This window comes from Moschus berezovskii, chromosome 22 (genome assembly GCF_049115385.1).
Source record: "Moschus berezovskii isolate FMDL1 chromosome 22, NW_MosBer_1.0, whole genome shotgun sequence".
Lineage (NCBI taxonomy): Eukaryota > Metazoa > Chordata > Mammalia > Artiodactyla > Moschidae > Moschus > Moschus berezovskii.
The window spans coordinates 12987178-13009771 of NC_142481.1; the positions used below are offsets into that span (position 1 = coordinate 12987178).

Sequence of the window (22594 nt, forward strand, 5' to 3'; positions counted from 1 at the left end):
TGGAATTTCCTTCCTAGCCCTGGAAGGAAATCTCTGCTTCAAACCCAGGGCCTACAGAGGGTGAGGGCTTGAGTGGCTGTCACAGCTTGGCAGAACTTGGGTCCCAATTTTTGAGTGATCAGTTTGTTTCTGATTTCCTGTTAGCTTTGCTCCGGTTCTCTAGGGACTTCGGGTTTTCTTTTCCTGGTGGGTGCTGGGGCTAGGTTTGTAAAGAGGAGTAGCTGAGAAGCCAGCTTCTGGCACTGTACCTGGATTAGGTCTGAGGAGGAGGTGAGTCTGTGTTAGTAGGGGGGCTCCTGCCCTTCCACACTCAAGAATCCAGGCCTGCACACCCCTTCTTTCTCAGGACCCAGGTGTTGGGCCCCCCGCCTTCCGTCGGCTCGCCAGTGCCAAATTCTCGGGCTTCTGATGCTGCCCCCTGGTGGGCAACCCCCGTCCCCAATCTATTTGCCCGTTGTTTAATTGCTGGGTCCTGACTCCTTTGCGACCCTATGGACTGCAGCCTGCCAGGCTCCTCTGTCCATGGGATTCTCCAGGCAAGAATACTGGAGTGGGTTGCCATTTCCTTCTCCAGGGGATCTTCCCAACCCAGGGATCGAACCCGAGTCCTTTGTATCTCTTGCATTGGCAGGAGGATTCTTTACCACTGAGCCACCGGGGAAGCCTGTCTATTTGCCAGAGGCCAAACTAATTAAATACTTTTATTTACAAAAAACAAACAAAGCAAATCGATCTGCAAGGTCGGGCCGGGCCCGCCCCTGCAGTGGTCACAGCAGCAATAGAAGGCAGTGATCCCGTGCAAGTCCGGCTGTCTCTGAGACTGGTTTGTGTGCGTCCTCCTCCCCCAGGTCAGGGTCTTAGTTTTGGAGAGGGGGCCCCCCGCCCGACTCCCCACATGCTGTTCCCCTCACTTAAGGCACAGCCCGCCCCCTTCCACCCAGCCCGAGAGAGGGCCTGGATGGGCCGGAGAGCCCCGGGCCCGGGGTCCCCGCTGCCCCTCCCGAGGCGCATTCACCACTGAGCCCTGCGCAGATGGGTTCAAGCGGCCTTTAGTGTCGCCCCCCCGCTCCCCTCCTCTCCCCGCGGGGCCTGGCTCCGTGCCCCGGCTCAGACCGGCGGGCCGGGCAGATTGAGGATAAGGCGGATGCGCTCCACGCACAGCGCGGCTGCCTGCCGCGTCTCCCGGCACAGCGCCGCTAGGCTCAGGAAGCCGTGCGGCAGGTCCTCCACCACGCGCAGCGTCACGGGCTGGCCCAGACCGCGGAGCCGCCGCGCGAACATGACCGAGTCGTCCAGCATGGGGTCCAGCGCGCAGGCCTGCGGGGGCGGGGCAGGGAAATGCGCGGACGCCGGGGAGGACAGAGGCGGGAGACACGAGGAGCGGGGCGGAGAAGCGCAGAGTGAGTCCGACTGGCGTCTGCCTGGCTTCTCCCTCCCCCTAGAGACACACTCTCTCTTTGCCCCTTCCCCGCTCTCCAAGCCCAGCGCCTGCCTGGCGATCTCAACAGGATTGCAAAAGCAAACTGGCAACTCTGACCCCCTCAGTCCACCCGCTGCCAGGCCTTCCCTCCTGCTGGCACCCCTCTCCCTGCGGCCGTGCTTTCTCCCTTTCCCCCACTCGGCTCCCCTGGAACTGCTTTCCCAGGGCGCTCCAGGCCCCTGCCCGTCCCCTTCCTCGCCTGCTCCACCTTCCTGGCCTGGCACTCACCACGATGTGCACAGGAGGCAGAGTCAGCAGCATGCTGTCGGGAGCCAGCAGCGGTGACATGAAGGGGTTCTTGACGATGGGGGCCGAGTAGAGGGGTATCCACATGGCACCCTGGCTGCAGCGCCGTGGGTGGAAACCCTCGGGGAAGGCCGCGCCCACACCTCGAACTCGGTCCTTGTTGCTGAGCTCCTCTGGGGCCTCAGACATTTCAGATCCATCCTCAGACCCAAGTAAGAAGTTAACGCTTGAGGGTGTGGAGGGGCCGAGGGTTTCCACTGACAGAGACAGCTCTGGGGTGTCTGGTGTGTCACTGCTGTTCCTGAGGCCCAGGTCATGCAGCTTCAGGCCCTTGAGGGAGTCCGTTCCCAGTGGGCCCTCCGGCTGGGTCAGGGCTGCTTCAGACACACTGCGCCGCATTGGCTCTGCGAGAGGAGCAAGGTCAGGGGACCAGCCAGGCCTGCAGCTAAGCCTGGCTCTGTGGGTCGGGTGTGTGGGTGGCTGGCAGGGAAGGCCACCTTGGGAGCAGAGGCCGGTGGGTGAATTGCACCCTAGGGCTGTAGAGGCCCAGACTCCAGGGTGCCCCAGGCTGCAGTTCCAAGGGGGCGGTGGAAGGAGTCCCCTGTCTTGGAGGTGGGGCTATGTCCTAATGGAGGGGTGTGTGTGACTGGGAACATGAAATGCCAGTCAGTTTACCTCTGGGAGCCTGTTTCCTGTTCTGAACAAAGGGGATAAAAATAGTCCTTACCTCATAGGAGGTGGTGGGAACTCAGTGGGATTAATAAGATTCGGGATTAGGTACTGCTACCCCTGGGGAGGCTTCCCAAGTGGTGCTAGTAAAGAATCCGTCTGTCAATGCAGGAGGCGTGGTGTCCATCCCTGGGTTGGGAATATCTCCTGGAGTAGGAAATGGCACCCCACTCCCGTATTCTTGCATGGAAAATTCCATGGACAGAGGAGCCTGGAGGGCTGTGGTCCATGGGGCCACAGAGAGTCAGACATGACTGAGCAATTGAGCACAGAAAACATCCCTGGGAGGTCATAATATATGTATATCTATATATTTATTTTAAAAAATTTAAACTTATTTTTAATTGAAGGAGAATTGCTTTACAGAATTGTGTTGGTTTCTGCCAAACACCTGGTAATGTTTTATTACCAGGTGCCTTGTTTTAGATGCTCCTTAGCCCCCAGCATGGGGCTGTCAGCGTCTCCTGGTCACTTGAGACAGAGGGTATGAATGGATCAAAGTGGAAAGGTAAGCAGGCCCACGTGGCTTGAAAGGAGGCTCTGTTCACAGGGCACTAAAGAGAACCTTGAGGACATATTAAGACTTCAGAGACCCCCACAGCTTTAGCTATGTATATCTGCTCGCCGAGATTCCTCCCGGTTCTTCACCTCATGCCCTTCCCTTTGTTTTGTTTTTTGGCTGAGCTGTGAAGCATGTGGGACCTTAGTTCCCTGACCAAGGATCGAACTCAGGCCCCCCTGCACTGGGAGCATGGCGTCTTAGCCACTGGACCGCCAGGGAAGTCCCCATCCCTTCCCTTTGAATGACAGACAAGCCAGTGCCCAACCGATGCTACAGGTGCACTTCAGGCCTGCCTGGTGTGCCCACTGTGGCCTCAGCTCCACTGATTTGATCAGGACCATTCTGCTTACCACTACTGCCAGGACCTTACATTTTTCCATTTTTCTTGCTTTTCTTTCATTTGCCTTTATAAATTCATGAAGGCAAACATGTAGGATGATACGAGAATAACTGCTTAGGTGCCCTGTAGGCCAGGGGGTCAATGGAACCAAGCTGTTGACTAGAGTCACAGACACAGTCAACCAGGTGCTGGCATCTCCTAAGAGCACCTCCTGTGTTCTAGGTACAAGGTACAAAACAGCACCTACTGTGTGCTAGGCGCTTGACACAAATAGGTAGCCAGGCATTCTTACTGTTCCCGTTTCCCCCAGAGGGGCAAAGCTAGGCTCACAGATGCTGTGGCTTGCCTGGTATAGTACCTGGCACTGTAGGGAGCTTGACTGGCGTGTGTGCCTCTAGGGTCTGCTCGTCACCTTTCTCCTACAAGGAAAGCCCCAGTGCCAAATGGTCCCTGTGTCTAAAATTCAAAACCTTTTTAATTGCTTTTGCATGTATGTGCTTAGTTGAGTCCAATTTTTGCCACCTCATGGACTGTAGCCCATCAGGATCCTCTGTCGATGGCATTTCCCAGACAAGAATACTGGAATGGGTTGCCATTTCCTTCTGCAGGGGATTTTCCCCACCCAGGGATTGAAACTGAGTCTCTTGAGTCTCTTGCATATGCAGGCAGATTCTTTAGCAACTGTGCCACCCGTTTTTAGGTGTATTTATTTGCGTTTGTTGGAATATCCTAATATTAAAAACGGAATTTAAAATAAAGCATATTCAATTGGAATAATTTTCTGAATAACAGTAACTGTATCTACTTTTTTTCCTGGCCCGTGGCTTGTGGGATCCTAGTTCCCTGACCAGGGATTGAACCTGTGTTCTCGGCTACGAAAGCGCCGAGTCCTAACCACTGGACTGCCAAGGAAGTCCCTGGGAATGGTATCTACTTTTGAACATGCAATTTCTATTACCCAGAAAATACTGTTGATTTATTAGAGATAGAAAGTAATTTGAGGTGGCTGTGCTTTAAAATCCTTAAAATGTTAGGAAATGGGAAAAAATGGATCCCTGGATGGAAGTGATTTTTGGCAGCCTGAGGGTTCATTGGAAGGACTGATGCTAAAGCTGAAACTCCAATACTTTGGCCACCTCATACGAAGAGTTGACTCACTGGAAAAGACTCTGATGCTGGGAGGGATTGGGGGCAGGAGGAGAAGGGGACGACAGAGAATGAGATGGCTGGATGGCATCACCGACTCGATGGACATGAGTTTGAGTGAACTGCGGGAGTTGGTGATGGACAGGGAGGCCTGGCGTGCTGTGATTCACGGGGTCGCAAAGAGTCGGACACGACTGAGTGACTGAACTGAACTGAACTGAGGGTCTTCCTACCTACCCAAGGTGGGGATTTCCTCCACTTACTGATGTCTCTCCCACTTTCTGATCTCCCTGCATGCCTCTGTTAAAAGTCCGGAAAGAATCTAGGAGGGCTGGACTTCCACCGGAGGGCCCAGGGAATTTCGGTGGACTGGATTCTTGGGACTGAAAATCAGGACACACAGCTGGCCTTCTGAGTCATTCCCTAGGGTGCCTTTCTGGGAGGGGGTGTTTGGAAAGCTAAATCTTATAGTTCCTGGGATTCTGAGCTGACCTGTGTGATCAGAAGTTCTGGAATTTCTAGAATGTGGACTAAGGCTTTATGGCAGGGAGCCAGGAAGGTGATCTCTGCTTCCCTGAGTGCCCAGAGCCCAGCCCCTTGCCTCCCCCAGGACTTCTGTTGCCAGGCTGTCCCTCCTGGCCACACTGGATGGGTGTGTGAGGGAAGGGTGCCACTCACCTGTCTTGGGCACCGATTTCAGGTGGGCCTTTTGCCCGCTCAGCTCCAAGAAGGAGTTGAGCCACGAGGAGGCGCCCAGGCGGAGGTCTCGCAAGAGCAGGGCCGTGTCCCGCTGCACGAGCCCCATCATGCCCAGTGCCTTCTGGTCTGCGTCGGGGTGGTCCTCAGTCTCCGCACCTGTGAGTGGACGTGTGTGTATGGGGAGGTGAGTTGGTCTCCTCTCTTTCTGGGCCCAGTCTCAACACACACAACCTTAGGCATCTCTGCCCTCAGGGACCTAGACTATGTGACGGCTTCAGCAGGAACAGGGAGTCTCACATTCCTCCCCTTTGTACCCAACAAGACAGGGCTCTAGTTTCTGTCCCTGAAGGAGCCAGGGCCCCAGTTGTGTGCGGATGGGACTCACCGGCATAGGCGCTGACGCACTTGGAGAGCACGCTGAGAGGCAGCAGGGGGTCCATGAGGCTCAGCAGGCGGGAAGGAGAGGCAGTGGACTGCAGCATGGTGGCTGGGTAGGCCGCCATGATGCCATCTGGCACCCGCACCCCATAGGCCGCTGCCCGAAGGGACACAGTGAAGCAGAGGTTCCCGCCAGCGCTGTCCCCGGCGAGGCATATCCTCTCCCCTGTTGAGCCTAGTGTGGAGGGGGCTTGGTCAAGCCTGGCAGGGAGGAGCTGGAGCTTTGGGCTCTCGGAGGTCGGGCGTGGGGGTCTGGCCCACTGCCATTTTAGAGACTGGGAAACTAAGGCAGGGATCTGGACCCATTTGGGGTATAGTGGGCAGAGGATCAGGCAGGCTGAGGACACGGAGAGGTCTGGAGATCAGGAAGCTGTGGGGAAGCTTGGGGGGCTGGGGGTCAGGAGCAAGGAGGAAGGGTGCTGAGAAAGGGGAGACCCAGCGCCCATGTCAGGAGGGAGGGGCAGCAAGGCCAGAAGATGGCAGTCAGGGTTCAGGCTGACTGTCCTGTGCCCTGTGCCCCACGGCATGACCTCACCCTGCTCTGTGCCTCCTGGGCTGTGTGGGGAGTGGGAGGGCGGAGGAGCTGGAAGAATGGGCTGGAGCCCGGCTGGGTGGCCGCCAGCAAGGGACAGCAGTGGGTAAAGAAACAGGAGGAGGGAAGAAAAGGTCAGAGGTCAGGGGGCAGTGGGGGACGGAGTGTCAGGGCTAGAGTGGGGGGAAGCAGGAAGAGGAAATGGTCGAATGGAAGGTGGGAGCCCAGGGAGAGAGGCAGAGCTGGAGGAGGGGGCGGGGGGCACAATGGGGTGAGCAGGTGGCAGAGCCTGGGTGGTGGGAGATGGACGGGGAGGCAGGGTGCCAAGGCTGAGGCTCCAGTGCCTCATGGCTCTTTGCCGCTGCTGAGCCGGGCGGGGCTGAGGTAGGCCAGGAAGGGGGCTCACCAAGGAGGGCGCAGTGCTTGACGGCCCAGCAGTAGGCGAAGAAGCACTCTTCGAGCGCCCGGGGGAAGGGGGCCTCAGGGGCCAGGGAATAGTCGATGGAGAGGATGGGGGCGCCCAGCTCCTGGGCCCAGCTCTTGAGGTAAGGCTCGTGGGACTTGGAGGTCTGGGCCACAAAGCCGCCGCCGTGGATGTGCACCACCAGGGCCCTGGAGCGGGCTGCCTGCTGGGGGCGCAGCCGCAGCTCCAGGCTCCTGGGACCCTCGGACCTCATGAAGCTGCTGAGCTCCTTACTGTCCTGGGGGAGAGGAAGGAGGTGGCGGTGGGTCACAGGGCGGGGGCGGCTTGCCCAGGAGAGGGGGCGGGTGTGAGCTGTGAGGCAGGGGGTGGGAAAGGCGCTCCCACCGTGCTCCTCGGCTCTGTGCCTGTTCTGGCAGAGCTGGGGCCCTACCTGTCCTTCCCGCAGGTCATAGGAGATGAGCCTGACGAGGACAGGCCCGGGGCCTGTGTGGGCCAGCGGGGGTGAGATGGTGACCGTGAGCTCAGGGTCCGAGGTCAGAGGCATTTCAAAGGCGATGGGCGGCAGGCTGAGCAGACGGCTTACCCTCACAGTGGTCGAGGCCATGTTTGCTAGAGACTGGGCCGGGGGTAACAGGAGGAGCTGCTGGCAGGAGTGCCCCTCATGCCTCCCCTCCGACCTCCCCGACCGTCTCTTCCCTCCTGTGCCCTCCCTGGACCTGGGACGTGTCTCTGGGCCCCATCACGTCCCCATCGCTGGACCCCAGGCTCACCGATAGCACCTGGATCTCGGTGATATTCCAGAAGGCTTTCCAGAAGTGCACGTCCAGGTTCTGAATGATCCGCTCAAACTCGGCCCCACGCAGCTCGGGGTCAATGGCAAAGCGGCCGCTGGTGAAGAGGGAGCTGGCGGTCACACCTGGAGGTCGGGAGAGGTGTCAGGGAGCCCCTGGCGGCCTTGCTGGGGCCCTGGTGCGGGGGAGGGACAGGAAGGGTGGGGGCGGCTGCAGGCAGGGCCCTGTGGGGACTCACTGATGCCGCTCTCGTTGCGTTTGTAGTGCTCCCCGAAGGACACCAGTCCGATGGAGATGGTCTGCAGGAACGGCCGGATGGCCGGTGTGAACTGCGGGGAGAGGCCTCCGAGTCAGGGAGCAGGGGCGGGTAGGGGAATGGGGGGCAGAGACAAGGCGGGTAGAGGCGGTCCCTCAGCAAATGTCTAGTGAGCTCTGACTGTGTGCTAGGCACTGCGCTAGGCACCTCACAGAGCTGATGTTGTTGAAAAGACACAATACTCAAATGAAGACATGCCATACAATGTCAAGAAATGACCAGTGTCTGAAAGGACTGTCGGTGGAGGGACAGAGTGCTGACGAAGGGTCTGACTGTTTATGGGTCTCAAGTCCTTGAGGGACTCAAGGAAGGATCGGAATAAAGCGAGGGATGACTGTGCCCTGAGGAGAATAGGACACAGGCAGAGGCCTTGAGGGGCATCCTTGCTTGGCATGGATGGTGAGTGTAGTGGGAACAGAGAGGCCAGGAGAGGGGGACAGCGTGCAGTGAGACCCAAGGGGCAGCGGGGGGGCTCATGTGGGGCCTGAGGTCTTGGGTTTGTTCTAGACACAATGGAGCCGCAAAGGGTTGTGAGCTGGGAGAAGGATGGTGCAGGGGTCCCTGAAACTCAGTGAGGACCAAGATGAGGGGATACAGGCCGTGGGGACCAGTTAAGGGGCAGAGAGAAACAAGAGAGCTCAGAGATCCTGAGGCAGAGAGAGTCAAACAGGGAGACAGACCCAGCATCTGAGAGAGGAGTCAGGCGACTGAGAAAAGACAATAGAGACGCCAGATCAGGGGGGAAAATCCAAGCCACAGGAGGCTCGGCAAGGGGCCAGCAGGGTTCTTCTGTTCATTCAGCGAGTCCTGGCCCGGGTCCTCCGGCGTGCCAGGCACTGGGCTGGAGCAGAGGCTGGCGAGACCTGGAGATCAGGGATGTCTGCTCCCAGGGGCTGACATTTTACACGGGGAGGCTGTCCTGCAATGTGGCTCAACTGGGCCCACAGAGAGTTATCTGTCAGGCATGGCGCTGCCCCTGGACGGGGGCCCAGTGGGCCAGAGAGCACAGCGGTGCCTGACCTTTGGGACTGGAATGCAGCTTGGGTGTCCCCAGGCTCTTATTCCCTAGCTTTGCGGGCATGGCGGGGACCCAGGGAGGAGCCGGCTGGCCCAGCTGGGCTGATCAATATTTGTGGGCTCAATTTAGATGAGGGGAAGTTCCCAGGAACACCTGGGCTGGGCTGGTGAGGACAGGCTGCCCCGCATGTAAGCAGAGATGTGATGCAGGCCAAGACAGTTTCCACGCTCCCCTACCTAGGGAACACCCAGAGAGGGTCTGAAGGGGTGCAGGCTCACATGGCTCCAGATACTCCTGCTGGGGTTCCCAGATGTGGTTGGGGATGGGTGGGCCCAGCACGGACCCCAGATGGGGGGACTGTGCCTCAGCTCTGAGCTTGGTGTCCTACAGACTTCCTAATTCTCCAAGTCCCCAGACTACTCTTCCTGTGAGTCTGAAGGCCTCAGGGCTGCCTCCCTTCCAGTGCTGAGATGAGCTGTGTTCCTGTGATGGTGATTTCGGGGTGGGGGCAGAGGATAGGAGAAGGCCTGCAGCTGGTGTTCAGAGGGCCCTGGTTTAGGGAAGAGAGGGGCCACGACCAGGTCTTCCTTGTGGTCACTGAAATGGATGTGCTTATTGGTTCTCTGTGCAGCCTGAAAATCCGGATTCTACTGTGCCTTAGGGGAGTCAATATGTCCCGGCTGATCTGGGTCCAGCTGAGCAGCTGGGGGCCCCTCCCCTGAACCCCTGTAAAATGGGGCCAGCACCTGTCCTCCCTGCCTGCCAAGCCTCTGGTGAGGATGACTAAGTGGGGCGTGCTCTTACAAACAGGCCTTGATACTCTTACAAACCACACTGGCTACCGTCCTAGGGGCTCTCGAATGAATTCAGGGGCCAGACGGGTCACGTAAGGAAGTAAATGAAGCTCCTGAGTGCAGGGTGATGGGGAGCAGTAGGGATCCTGATGTGGGAAGCTATGCCCAGTTGAAGATTCCTTCCTCCGTGGTGGAGTCGGCCAAGGGGCCACAAGTATGAGACCCTCGCTCTGTGCAGTATGAGCCCCAACCAGCTTCCCCTTCCTGCATCTGCTGCGTGCTCAGTCAAGCACCACACCACACCACTGAGCTTCCTCTGTATGCTACTAGGGCTGCCCTGGTGGCCTAGTGGTAAAGAATCTGCCTGCCAGTGCAGGCGACACGGGTTCGATCCCTGAGTCTGGAAGCTCCCCTGGAGAAGGGAGTAGCAACCCACTCCAGTATTCTTGCCTGGGGAAATCCCGCGGACAGAGGAGCCTGGCGGGCTACAGCCCATGGGGTCACACAAGAGTCAGACACGGCTGAGTGAGCACGCATATGTGACTGAGCCTGGCTGGGCCCAGCGTGTGCCTTTGCCATGGGCCGGGGGGCGGGGGGCTCACCTGGAAACCCAGGCAGCGGCCGTAGAAGCAGCCTTTGTGCAGCGTGACGTACTCTCGTAGGAAGTCGGCAGTGACCCTCTCGTCGCCCTCGAAGAAGAGCCTCCCAGGCTGGTTGGTGGTCAGCAGGCGCTGGGCGTAGTAAGCCAGAGCGCGGAGCTGGGTGAGGGCAGCCAGGTAGGCCTCGAGTTCAGCCAGGTTGTGGCTGGTGCGAAAGAAGATGCTGCGGCGGTTGGAGGCCACGTAGCGCGATTTGTGCAGCAGGTGCGCCAGGCAGCAGCGGGCCGTGTGCACCAGGCTGCGATACCCGTTGGCCGGCGTCTCTGTGTCCAGGTCAAAGAGGTGCGCCACGCTCAGCAGGCGGCCCAGGGTCGGCTCCAGCCCTAGGGCCTGCTCCCGAATGCCCGCAAAGACACCCGTCAGCCGCCGGGCGGTCTCCCCGGGGCCCTGGCTGGAGAAGAAGGCCATGTTGTCCTCTGCCAGGGTCACCAGCGACTGTGTCATGGTGCGCAGGTCCATCTTCTGCAAGAGCCGTGAGGCTGCGGGCAGGTCGGGAGGCACGTTAAGGTAGGGCTGGGTCACCCCTGGCTCCACTGGGCCCTGGGGTCCCAGAGTCCAGGCTGTACCCCCTCCTCCCCGTGACTCACGTCAGACTACAGTCTGCTCCTTCAGATGGGAGAATGGAGTCCAGGGCTCCAGTTCCTTGCTTCCTTGGGGATCCATGAGTCCAGTACCAGACCCTTTCTCCCTCCTCAGGAGCTGAGTTTGATCCCTCAGCCCCCACCTTCCCAAGACCCAGGAGTCCAGGCCCCCGCACCCTCTTCTTCAGGCTGCCAGTCCCTGTTCCCTCTTCCTTGGGATGCTGACACTCCTTAGCTCCAGCATCTGTCCCACAGCCCAGGAGTCTACGTAACCCTCTTTCTCCTTTCTTGGGGCCCACGTTCAGGCATCTGTCTCCATTTTCTCTCCCGGAGCCTGGGACTCCTTCCAGGTTCTGAGCAGCCTGGTCCCCTAGTTGGTCCCCTCTCTCAAGACCAGGAGTTTCAGCCCCCATCTTACCTTCTTCTCAGGCCCCAAGTGTCACCTACAGACCCTTGCCCTCTGCAGTATTTGGGAGGCTTCTGCCCTCAATCCACTGATTCCCATCCACCTGGTGGTGTCCCAGGATCCTGGTCCCAAGCCCAATTCTTTTCCTGAACCCAGGAGTTCATAATTCTAGCTTTCCCTACAACCGAGGGGTCACTCCTGCCCGCTCCTGGTCTCTCCAGTCTGGCTGTGGAATCCCCTCCAACCCCCTCTCTCTTCCCAACCTTGGTCCCACTCCTCCCCCAGCTGGGTCCCTGGCCTTCAGGCCTGTCCACTTAGCTTAGCTTTGCACGGGCCGGCCTTGCTCCCTGCCTGAGGTGGTATTCATCCCTGTTGTTAACCTTGAACTCACTGCGCCAGACCCGGGGCTAAGAGCTTTCTCAATTTGCTCGTTTAGGTTCTCACTAACCCTCTGAGGTCCAGACTCCCTCGTTCCTGTTTCAGCTGTTATTCAGAGCATTCCCATTTTACAGGAGAGGAAACGCAGGCTCAGAGGTGTTAAGTAAGGCGTTGACAGTTGCATTGAAAAGTGGCAGAGCAGAAATCAGATCCAGATCTCTGGGTCCAGAGCTGTTACTTTTGTTGGTCTCCGTCCCAGGGCCCTGGAGACTGGGCCTCTAGCCCTGGCCCCGCAAAACCTTGCCCTGGACTTCGCCTGACTCCCAACACTTCAGGGTCCCCAGTTAATCTTCCCTTCCAGACCACTGTCCTGTCACCCAGGTTCTGGACAAGCTGTTCTTGTTCCCCCTTGGTGGGAACGCTGCCCTCTGCTTCAGAGATGTTTCCCTCCTGAAGCCCACCCAACACCTTGCCTGCCTCCCAAGTCGATGGTTCTCTGATCCAGAAAAAGGTGTCTCTTTTCCCTTCCGGGCCTGGGGGTTTGGCAGCAGCCATTCCTGTCTGTCAGCTGGCTGTGAACTCACCCCTCCCAGGCCTCTTCAGAGCTCCCCGGGGCTGCTGACTGACTGCAGACTGTGGCTACTGCCAGTTGCAGCCTGGGGTGACAATCCCGGGGAGGGGCCCAGCCTGCCCAGGGTGTGGTCACCGGCTCCACCTCCTACCCTGATAGGACAGTGAGAATCCAGCGCGGTAAACAGAGCCTGGGGCTCAACTCACTGCTCCCAGTCCCTGTGCCAGCCTCCTGTGCCTTTGAACCCTGGAGTTTGGGCCCCCAAGACCCTCCTCCTTCAGTTAAAGGAGTCCGGACTCCTAGTCCCCTCAACAATTAGAAACAGAGGCGTCCAGGTCTCCTCTCCCCTCCTCCCTTAGGCCCAGGAGGCTCACCCTAGTCCTGAACAAAGTGTTCCCTCCCACTCAACCTGGCTGCCCTCCTCCTTCCCTGGGGAGATTCAGGGAGCAAAAAACACAGGGGTTGATGGCAGCTCCCGCCGCCCCCTAGGCTGGCCGTGGCACAGTTGGCCCCAGCTGGTGGGGAGAGAGAGGAGAACCAGCCTTGCTTGTCCCTCCCAGGGGGATAAAAGCTGATCAACAGCAGTGCCAAGCCCAGCCAGGGGCCCACGCCACAGGTACCTACTGTGTGGTGTTCCCATACTGGGCACCCTGCAACCTGCCACTTGGCCTTCCAGGCCATCATCCTGCGGTGACTGTCACTTGCACCTCACAGACAGAGCAATGGAAGTTCAGGGACACTTCACCTGTGTTATTTCACGTGCTCCTGGCCTGGCCAGCTCACTCTCGCCCTCAGCTTCCCCCCTCCTTCAGGAGGTGGTCCCTAAGGGTGCCTCTCCATCTAAGATGCGGCCCTCCCACTGCTTTCTGTCATATTTAAGTTCTTCTTCCTAGGATTTTCCACCTTGGCAGTTTTCCATTTATCTGTTTACATGTTTTTTGTTTGTCTCCCCCAGGGGCAGAACCAGGCTTCATGGAGCTTCGAAGCTTTTCCAAGTGGAGGCGGGGTTCTTTAGGAAAAAGGAGAGACAATCACAGCACTGAATTAGGTACAGGGCTTGGGAAGGGGCCTGTGCAAATGAGGATGTTCTTTGCTTGGCTGTAGGTTAGTCCGCCTCTGCCCCTCTGCCTGGAATGACATCCTCCTGGGGGCATGGGGTGGCACATAGCAGGTGCTCAGCAAAGATTTGAAGAAGGAAAGGTCAGTGTGGAGGCAGGCAGGACTGGGTGGGAGTCTGGGAGAGGACCACTTCTCCCCAGGGCAAACAAACAGTTGGACAGAAGGCCTCTGGAGACAGCTCTCAGCTTTGTGACTGGCCTAAGCCACGGGCCAGGTTGATTTCTTCATCGTGGAAAGTGCACTTGGCCATCCAGCCCAGGGGGCTAGAAATGATCTTTGTGCGGGACCCCACGGCAGCATTTCCGCTCGTGATTGCTGAGTGGTTCTCACTGGGCCTCACTGAGATTGGGTCCTTTCTCCACCTAACATGCTATCCAGTTTACTGCTGTGCTGTTTGCTTTCTGTGTCTGACACTAGAGTATAGGCTTCCTGTGGGCAGGGAATTTGTTTAGCTCGCTGCTGTAGCCCTAGCCCTTGCACAGAGCTAGCGGGCTATTTATTGCACAGCTGTGCTTTCCTGTTCCGTAAACAGCTGTCATTTACTTCCTGTCTCTGGGGCAGGGCTCCTGATTGAAGATGAGGGTACAGGAGCCCTGGACAGAAGCAGCAACTTGCACACAGCAGTGGGGAAGAGGCTGATCCCAGGCGCCACCCTTTGCCCTGTTCCAGGCTGCTCCCTGGGGACTGGCATGGGTGAAGCAGGGAGGGAAGGATGCCAAGCTGAGGTTGCCAGAGTCATGCCAAGAATCTGATGCAGAGGGCACTGGGGCAGGGGCAGGCAGGCCCCCAGGGCCTTGCGTGAGGACTGGGCCAGAGGGAGGGGGTAAGGGTCCTGCTGCCTGGGCACCAGCCCTTTGCCCTACAAAGTCACAGGACAAGTGGACCCGGCCTGGATTTTGGTCCCTGGGGACTGAGCGGGCAAGAGAAGGGCAGTGGGAATGTAAGTGGGGGGAAGATGGAGGAAGCGCCAGGTTGGGAGCCTGGGAGGGGCAAGGCCTTCTGAAGGGGAGAGGCCTGGGGCCAAATGCAGGCGAGGGAGCCATGATTATGGCCTGATCCCCGAGTGTGTCTGCATGGCAGAGCAGACACCCTGCTTATGACAGCTGTGTGCCAGACACTGCTCTCTTCCTGGGTTTTACGTAAGGTAACTCGGGTAAATGGTTTCAGCCTCTCCATAGCCCACGAGGCAGGGACCATCAAGACCCCTTTTGGCAGATGAGAGAACTGACAGACAGAGGTGACATACTGCCCAGGGTCACTGAGCCAGCAAAGATGGCGCAGCTCCTCTGCTGTGTTTCTCTGTGTGTCCGCGTTGCTCCTTCTGTCATGTCTCAGCTCTGTGCTTTCTGGGCGGGCAGGCAGGAGTATGCCTTTGAGGTTCACCTGGATGTACATGCACGTCTGGGTCCCTGTCGTGCTCAGCATTGGTCTGTGTGTGTGTGGGTGAGTGCGTTCGGTCCACATTTTTTCTCAGCGTCTGTGTTTCTGTTTGTATGTCTGCAGGCATGTTTCTGTGCATGTGTCACCGCCTATCTGACAGGGACAGAATAAAGGGACAATGCAGATGATTAAATAGTTAACTAGGGGATTGTAAGTAGAAAAATATGAGAGACCCCTGTAAGTTAATTACTCAAGAAAGCAGGTTTGCTTAACCATAAAAACCAGGCAGGCTTGCTTAACGGCAAAACCATGCAACAGAAGCAAAGACATGCCCCCAGATAGTAAAACGACGGTGGCATGAGACCCACAGCCTGTCCGGCGAGCTCAGTAAGTTAATGATTCCTGGGATACGCTGTCCGCACACGTAAAAAACAGTAATTAGTGGACCCAACTTGACCCCAAGGGACAAGAAAACTCCCCTGCCTAACCTGGAGGGGGAGCTGATGACAGAAGCATGACGCTGACTCAAGAAAGACAAAGAAGTCTCCCCCTCCCCATTTTTTCTTTGACTATAAAACTGTAGCCCAGTAAGTTCTCAGGATGCAGCATTTCTCACCCTCCCGCTTGTAAACCTCACAAGCATTCTATTCCAATACATCACTTCTTATCTATCACTTTGCCTCTGGCTGAATTCCTTTCTACGCTGAGACCTAAAAGACTGTGGTACTGGAGCTCTTCAGTGTCTAAAATGACACCAAATGGTTTCATATCTGTATCGCTCAGCCCCTGAAGGCTCTGTGTCTCTGCTGTTCTTGGCCTGTGAGATTGTGCGGGCATCTTGTTTGCATGTGTGTGGATGTGTATCTTGGTGGGGGGGTGTGTATGGTACCCCTCTCATCCCACTTGCTCCAGTTGGAACCCAGGGCGTCATCAGGGGCACCTCCAGTCTCGTCTAACCCATCAGGAAGTCATGTTGCCCCTGTCCTGCCTAGAAATCCCTGGAACGTGGCCTTTCTCCCACCTCCACTGCCCACTTCTCTAGATGACTATAACAACTCTTTCTATATCTCTGCTTTTGCCCCCTCCATGCCTTTCCCACATAGGGGCCAGAAGGTCTTTCTAAAACTTAAATCTGGTCACACACTCCCAACCTTTGAACACCTCACCCTTGCTCTCAGAATAAAGCCCCAAATCCTGGACATGGCATCCCAAACCATGTACCACCTGGGCTCTCTGGGTGCCTCGCCCTTTCCTCGCTGAGCTCCCTCCGCACGGTGAGCTGCCACTTCCTTGGGCCTCAGGGTTCTGCCTGTGCTGTCCTTGCCACTCTCTGTGTCCCTCCTGCCCAGCAGTCCATACTCGCTCATCTTTGAGTCCAATGTCACGTGCTTGAGGAGCCTCCCTCTTATATGTTCCCTCTTCATCAGTTTGGCAGATGGGGAAACTGAGATAATTGGATAATCAAATAATTATATCTGATTTGTAGGGTTATTTATTAATGTCTGTGTCCCTGGCTCAGATGGTGTCTTATCCTCTGCACTGAGGGCCCAGGCCTGGCACGGGGAAGGGTTCGTTGAATGTCTTTGCTGAACAAAAATGTTCACCTGGAGCCTTTTGGGTCCAGAATCAAGGTTGAGGCACAGAGCAGTTTTGAGTGTACACACACACTGTCCTTAGGAGCCTGGGAGTGGCCATCTCCTTGCCTTTACTGGCCAGATAAGGAAGACCAGGTGCCCTCACTCCCTCAGAGCCTCGGTGTCGTCATCTGAAAAATGGGGTGATCATGACATTAGTGTCATCTGTTACTGGCAAGATCCAAAGGATGAGTAGGAGTGCTCCAGCCCACCTGGATGCCCTTGGGGTCTGATTCACTCAGTGGAGGCCTGTACCAGGGCAGGGCCTCAGGAAATGACAGGGAAATCTAGGGGTCTGGGGGAATGAGCCTTTGTGAGTAGGTGGGCCTGTGAGTTTGCAGGGAGGACTGGCTCAGCCCTGTGCAGGAGGCCCTATGCAAGAGGATTCTAACTCCTCACGACTCCCTTAGGGCAGCGTGATAATTATCCCCATGTTACAGTTCATGCATGCCTTCACTTATTAAGTGAACATTTGAGTGCCCATGTGTCTGGCATAGCAGGCTCTGCAATTGTGGGGTAAACAGGACTGACATAGCCTGCTTTCAGGGAACTCACTATCTAGCTGGGATGACTCCTGTTATTATGCCCATTTTATAGCTTGGAAAGTTGAGGCAGGGAGGGAGGGAGCCTCTGTCCAGTGTACCACCCCCTCACAGCCTGAGGCACCAGGTCTCCAAGGCCCATTTCCTGATCATTGTCTTGCCTCTGGGCACTCTGTCCTGTCTGTGAAGCTGTGTCCTGCAGTGTGACAAGGAATGCCCTCGGGCCCCAGTTTGAGCTCTGAGCCTTCCTGTGTGCCTCTGGAGCCAGCTCCACATCTACCCTTGGCTACTGATGATGTCTATGGCAGGGAGGGTGATGAGTTTGGGGGTCACTGGACTAAGTCAGGGCTAAGTCAGCTTCTTTCCTGTAGAGGAAATTCCCATAGGTCTTCACTTGGGTCGACACTCCTAATCCAGCAAGGACTTCATGTGGGCCTGAGGCTGGCAGGATGTCTTGTCTGTCAGTGTTTCTCCAGCCTGCTGAGACTTGTAAATAATGTGACAACCTAGGGAACCCAGGTGGCAGCTCTCCTTTTACCCAAGTGAAGGTCAGGCTGTCCCAAGCCAACCCAGGGCCTCTTAGTCCTCGGAGTAGGAGTCAAGAAGTTAGCTTCTAGGGCAGCCAGCCTGAGGATGGTGGACTGACAGCAAATGAATGAGCAGATTGAATGAAGGATGGTGGGACAGGGCTGTTGGGGGCAGTACTGCACCCCCTCCTCCAGTATGCCCCACTGTGGGGCACCACTTCCTTCTACCTTTCACTCCAAAACTTCCTCTTTGGGCAACAACTTCTAAATCTCTCCCCTATTACCATCTTAAGAGTGTCAGAGACCTGAAAATCGGGGCTTGAACCATTTCCCACGTTGGAATCACAAGCCACAGAACAAGAACGGAGTCAGAGCGGGAACGCTAGTTCGGGACACTAACATTCTGGACTCTTCCCCCTGACACGGTACTGGGGCGTCCGAGAGCCTCTCTGCTGGAGATGATACTTGCCTGTCACGTCACCCGCTTCTCACAATGGATTATCTCCACACCCCCGCCCCGCAGGGCGGCAATGAGCCAGTCCACGAGCGTCCCCCACTTCTAGTGGCAGTAGGTCAGTCCACTCGGTCACCAGTTTCCCGCAGGATGTCTAAGGTTCCTTCCGTGCTGCTGCCGGCCTCCGCCCACTCACCTTTGGCTCTGGCTTTTCGCCACCACCGGCGCCTTTGACTTTTGGACCCCTCTTGAACGCTCGTCGAGGCCGGAGCCTCAGAGGCCACTCGGGCCCTCGTTTCCCGGGCCGATTCCATCAATTTTCCGCGGTCCCGTTCCCGCGGCCAATTCCACACCCGCCTGAGCCAATTCCACCCGCCAGTCTCCGCCCCGAGAGCCGATCCTCACACGAACCACCGCCGAGCCCCCACATCACCCAATCCCGGACCTGCTCCTCTCTGGGTCCCGCCCCCTGAGCGGAGAGGGCCGCCCTCGACACTCGGGTCCCGCCCCTCTCCACTAAGGCCTACGGGCTGGTCCCGCCCCCTCGCGTGCTTTAAAGGGCTCGCGACCAACAAAAATGCAGCCGTGGAGGCGGCTAAAAGCGTGTTCCGGCAGAACTAGCGGGGAGTCCCTAATGGTCACCCCAGCAAGGAAGCCCCGATGTAGTCACGTGTTGGTGTCATCCTCGTCTTCCCACTCACCTGCCCACGTAGGGATCGTCTAGAACGCACTGTGCCTGTCCGCTTAGAAGTGAGCAGGATGCCAGTTCGCCTCCGCCTGAGGGCGGGGAGCCGGCCAGGTCCTCAGGCAATTCAAAGCCGAGGCGGGGCTGCAGCGCAGGAGGCGTGACTCTGCCTGGGAGCCGTTGGAGGAGGAAGCCCCGCCTTTCCGCCCTCCCCACCCCCCGCCCTCTGTCTTCTAGTTCTCCTATTGCTCCGTTTCTTGGGGTTCTTCTCCCTGTCCTGTTCCTCCCCGCGAGAATGGAAGGCCGGGGGCGGCGGGGGGTGGAGGGTAGGGGGTGGGTGTGTGTGTGTAGGGTGCTCGGCGCCTGCGCACTAGCTCCAAGCCGCGCATCCGCCCGCAGGGTGGAGAGGAGGCCGGGGGTACCGCGCTGTCCTGGGAAAAGGCGGGAAACAGAGGCGACTCGAGGCTCGCGCATGCGCACACACTCTGGCACGGGTGGGGGCGGGGTGGAGAGGATTTGGTTGTGGCAGAGCTGTGATGAGGGCATCCCTTGTGACTGGATTCGGGAGGCCCAGAGAAACACCAGAAATACCATCCCGTCTCTCCTCCCCACTCTTCCGAAACACACAACGAGCCCAGGTACTGAGAGACACCATGGCCCTCTCCTCCTCAGTCCTGAGAGAGACGACCCAGCGCTTCCAGGAGATACAGGCCCCTGGGCTGAGACCCCCATTTACCAGCCTTCGGACTAACGTCTTCGCAGCGCCTTCAGCTCCTGGATTGGGGCTGCATTGTTTTCTCCCCCTCTGGCCGTGTCACCGCATGTTCCCTGGAGAGAACTTGCGGCCGTTCTCCTGCATAGCAGGGCTTCTGAGCCCAGAGGAGGAGTTCAGGGCCGAGCCTGCTCCCCGGGGGCACCCCATCGTTGGCTTCGGAGGAGGAGGAGAAGGGGCAGGGGAGCTGTCTCCAGCGGAGTCTCGTGCCCACGACCCGCCCACACCGCCCCACCCCCGTGTCTCCCTCCCTGCGCGCAGCCCAGACCTGGCCTGGGATTTGGCGGAGCCCAAGCGCCTCTCCTGAGCCTCCCGCTTCCTGAGATCACACCCTACAAGGCCACGGGCCTGCGGGACCGGGACTCCCCCGGGACGAGAGTCTTCCAGCCTACTGGACACCCCGGAGAGCTGAAGGGCCTTCCCCGCCGGATGTCCGGCCTTGCCTGCGTGGCAACCCGCTGAGGGTAAGGGTCCCTGGTTAGCAAGGTGCTTGCCCCCAGTGGTGCTCAGAGTTCTGGGCCCCGGGGATGAGCACCCGCCCTCGCCCACAGCCTTTCTTAGTTTCTGTTTGATTCCCCCGTGCCCCCGCGGGGAGGCTGGCTGGGGATCCTGGCCCCGCCAGCCACCCCTACTGCCCAGCCCCTACAGGCTCCCTCTCTTCTCCAGGCCTCAGCTTCCTCCTCTGTCAAAGGGGACTCTGGCTCTGTGTCTAGACTCCTGGACGGTGACCTGAGCTCACCTGATGCTCTGGCAGGTCTTAATTCTTCTTGACTGAATGAATGACCATCCCTGGGAGCCCCTCCCCCTCTCCCTTCCTTCCAGCTCAACTCACCTGTGTACCGGTATTGTCTGGGATTCTGGTTGCTGATTTTCTTCCTGGGTGTTGGCATCCCACTGAATCCTGACATCGTTTCGTAACCAGGTTGCTCTTCAAAGGCCAGCTTCTTTCCAGAGGCCACCATCCTACCCAGGGTTGCTGGTGAATTAATGTCTGATGTGAACCCCACATCTGGTTTTGTCCCTGAATCTGTGACCCACTCAAGAAATGTCGATTCTGAGGTCGATAACTGTTCGGATGGTTCATTTGGTTTTGATAGAAATTGCCACTGAGCCAAAGATTCCTCTCCGGATTTGACTCCCTGACCTGCAAGGTCTGACTGTTGCCGTCTCTCTTGGGACATCGGTTCAGTCTGGGCAGGTGGTTCATTTTGGGGTTCAGGTCGCCGCTGGGCTCTGGATCCCTCTCTCAGTTCTGGGTCCCGTTGAGTTCTAGATTCTTTTCCTGACTCAGGTCTGTGCTGTGAGGCAGCTTCCTGTTTACTAAAGGGCACCCTTTGAATGGGAGGTGACAGCTGTGGGGCAGACTCCTGTGGGGCACAAAATTCCTGGTGCAGAGTAGATTTTTGTTGTGCTGGAGGTTCCTTCTGGGCTTCAGTTTCCTGTTGGGCAAGGGGTCTTTGCTGTGCAGTGAGGTTCTGTGGTATATCGGGTGCCTGCTGAGCTGTGGGTGTCTTTTCTGGCTCAGACGCTGGCTGGGTGATAGGTGTCTGGGGTGGCTCAGGTTCCCAATCAGGCCTAGAAACTAACTCCGAGCGTGGCTCCACTGTTGTGAGTTCCCTGAAGGGAGCTGTTGATCTCCCAGGCTTCATCCTTCTGGGCTTTCCTTTGTCATAGATCTGGGCCTCCTTCACTGACTGCTCATGATGGCACCTGCCTTTGGGTTCCACTCCTCATCCTGGCATCTCTGCTTTTCCTTTTTTTAAGGCAGTTGGCAAGTGGCCCCCCTACTCCGGAGCCCAGTAATGTGCTTCTGTGCCTCCTGCTTTTGAGAGGCGGGCCTGGGAACAGGAGGAGTCTGTGTGCCCAGCACACTGTCCTATCAGATGGCAGGGGCTTGCCCTGTTGTGTCATAAATAGGACCCCACCCAATTCACCAATCCATTAAAATGCTTCTTCTCATAAGACCAGCATCCCAATTTAGTCGTCTCTTTCATCTGAATGATAGAAGCCAGCCTCTGGCTGAGTGTTTCTTTTCTCCCCTTCTGATATTTGAAGAAATGGTCAGAGGGGGAAGCAGGATCCACATTTTTTTTTTCTTTTTGGCCTCAGTGGTTTGCAGGATCTTTGTTCCCTGACCAGGGATTGAACCTGGACCCCAGCTGTGAAAGTGCCAAGTCCTAACCACTGGATATCCAGGGGATTCCTAGGATCTACACTGTTTTAATGTTTTCCTCTTTACTCATTCTTCCAAATCCATTTTTATTTCCTTATATTTTCATTCTGATAATTTTATCCCCATGTTACAAAAAAATATGCCCTCTCATTTTTTTCACTTGAAGCCCTTTTCAGTGGCATTTGAGATTTTCCACACTATCTCTCTAGCCTTCAACTCTGCTTTTGCACATACATCTTCTGTAGTAGATTGGAAAATTACAGGGTCACTTGACCATTGATGATGATAATCATAAATACTGGAGGCATTTTACGTGCTAGAAAATTGTGACAGGTTTCTTTTTTTTATTTAATCTACATTATCTTTGCTAAGACAATGTCTTACGTATTACTTTAACTTCTTTCTTTGCTCTACCTAGCTTTTACCTCAGAAAGGCTTCTCAAATGAGTAAAGAAATAAAAGATTGGGTAGTGGAGAGAGATTGAGGATGATATTGGGGTGAGGTGTGTGTAGAAGCTGGATTAAGTTTGGAATTTACAGAGTAAAATGGGTTCACTGGATTGAATGTGAATTTCCAGGCCTCTTTGAAAAAAATCAGTCGTGTCTGATTCTTTGCGACCCCAAGGACTGTAACCCTTTAGACTCTTCTGTCCGTGGAATTTTCTAGGCAGGAATACTGGAGCAGGGTTGCCATTTCCTCCTCTAGGGGATCTTCCCAACTCAGGGATCAAACCCACATCTCTTGTGTCTCCTGTAGTGGTAGGCGGATTCTTTACCACTGTGCCAATTGTATATAAATATATTAATTGGATACTTGTCTGGTTCTATTTAAGGTCAGGCAGTGCCAGCTAGGAAACTTGGCTTTCCTGGTTTCTTTCAGGTAAGTAAACTTAAGCCTGGGTCTGTAGTTCAGTTCAGTTCAGTCGCTCAGTCGTGTACGACTCTTTGTGACCCCATGAATCACAGCACGCCAGGCCTCCCTGTCCATCACCAACTCCCGGAGTTCAGCTCACGTCCACTGAGTCGGTGATGCCATCCAGCCATCTCATTCTCTGTCGTCCCCTTCTCCTCCTGCCCCCAATCCCTCCCAGCACGAGAGTCTTTTCCAGTGAGTCAACTCTTCTCATGAGGTGGCCAAAGTATTGCAGTTTCAGCTTTAGCATCAGTCCTTCTAATGAACATCCAGGATTGATCTCCT

The 22594-nt window shown here is 56.6% G+C and overlaps 1 protein-coding gene and 1 long non-coding RNA gene across 6 annotated transcripts in view; one reads left to right on the forward strand and one right to left on the reverse strand.

Moving 5' to 3' along the window:
- Window positions 1–22594, forward strand: part of LOC129546775 (uncharacterized) — a 60468-nt gene that overhangs the window by 1820 nt on the left and 36054 nt on the right. Inside the window, exon 2 of the long non-coding RNA XR_016035981.1 lies at window positions 13066–13158. This is a non-coding gene — a long non-coding RNA (uncharacterized LOC129546775). The remainder of the gene's footprint in view (window positions 1–13065; window positions 13159–22594) is intronic.
- On the reverse strand, window positions 670–20887 carry LIPE (lipase E, hormone sensitive type). 5 transcript variants are annotated; one of them, XM_088830961.1, is made up of 10 exons: window positions 20056–20887; window positions 10118–10653; window positions 7626–7716; window positions 7367–7512; window positions 7027–7212; window positions 6579–6873; window positions 5588–5815; window positions 5182–5358; window positions 1709–2130; window positions 670–1317 (listed from the first exon to the last, which is right to left on the reverse strand). In XM_088830961.1, the coding sequence occupies exons 1-10, from the start codon at window positions 20870–20872 to the stop codon at window positions 1108–1110; spliced, it is 3108 nt and encodes a 1035-aa protein (XP_088687087.1). In that variant the 5' UTR covers window positions 20873–20887; the 3' UTR covers window positions 670–1107. The 5 variants fall into 5 exon arrangements, with proteins under 5 accessions (XP_088687087.1, XP_055268054.2, XP_055268051.2 ...); XM_055412079.2 differs by lacking the exon at window positions 20056–20887 and adding an exon at window positions 18468–18617; XM_055412076.2 differs by lacking the exon at window positions 20056–20887 and adding an exon at window positions 17963–18195.

Excerpts from the sequence above, each read along its gene's own strand:
- LIPE (XM_088830961.1), bottom strand. The coding sequence starts at position 20,872 with ATGAAGCCTGGGAGATCAACAGCTCCCTTCAGGGAACTCACAACAGTG. Across the intron at positions 10,654-20,055 it reads CAGACAATACCGGTACACAG|CCTCACGGCTCTTGCAGAAG; the intron begins GTGAGTTGAGCT and ends ACCTGCCCGCAG. Across the intron at positions 5,359-5,587 it reads GTGCGTCAGCGCCTATGCCG|GTGCGGAGACTGAGGACCAC; the intron begins GTGAGTCCCATC and ends GTCCACTCACAG.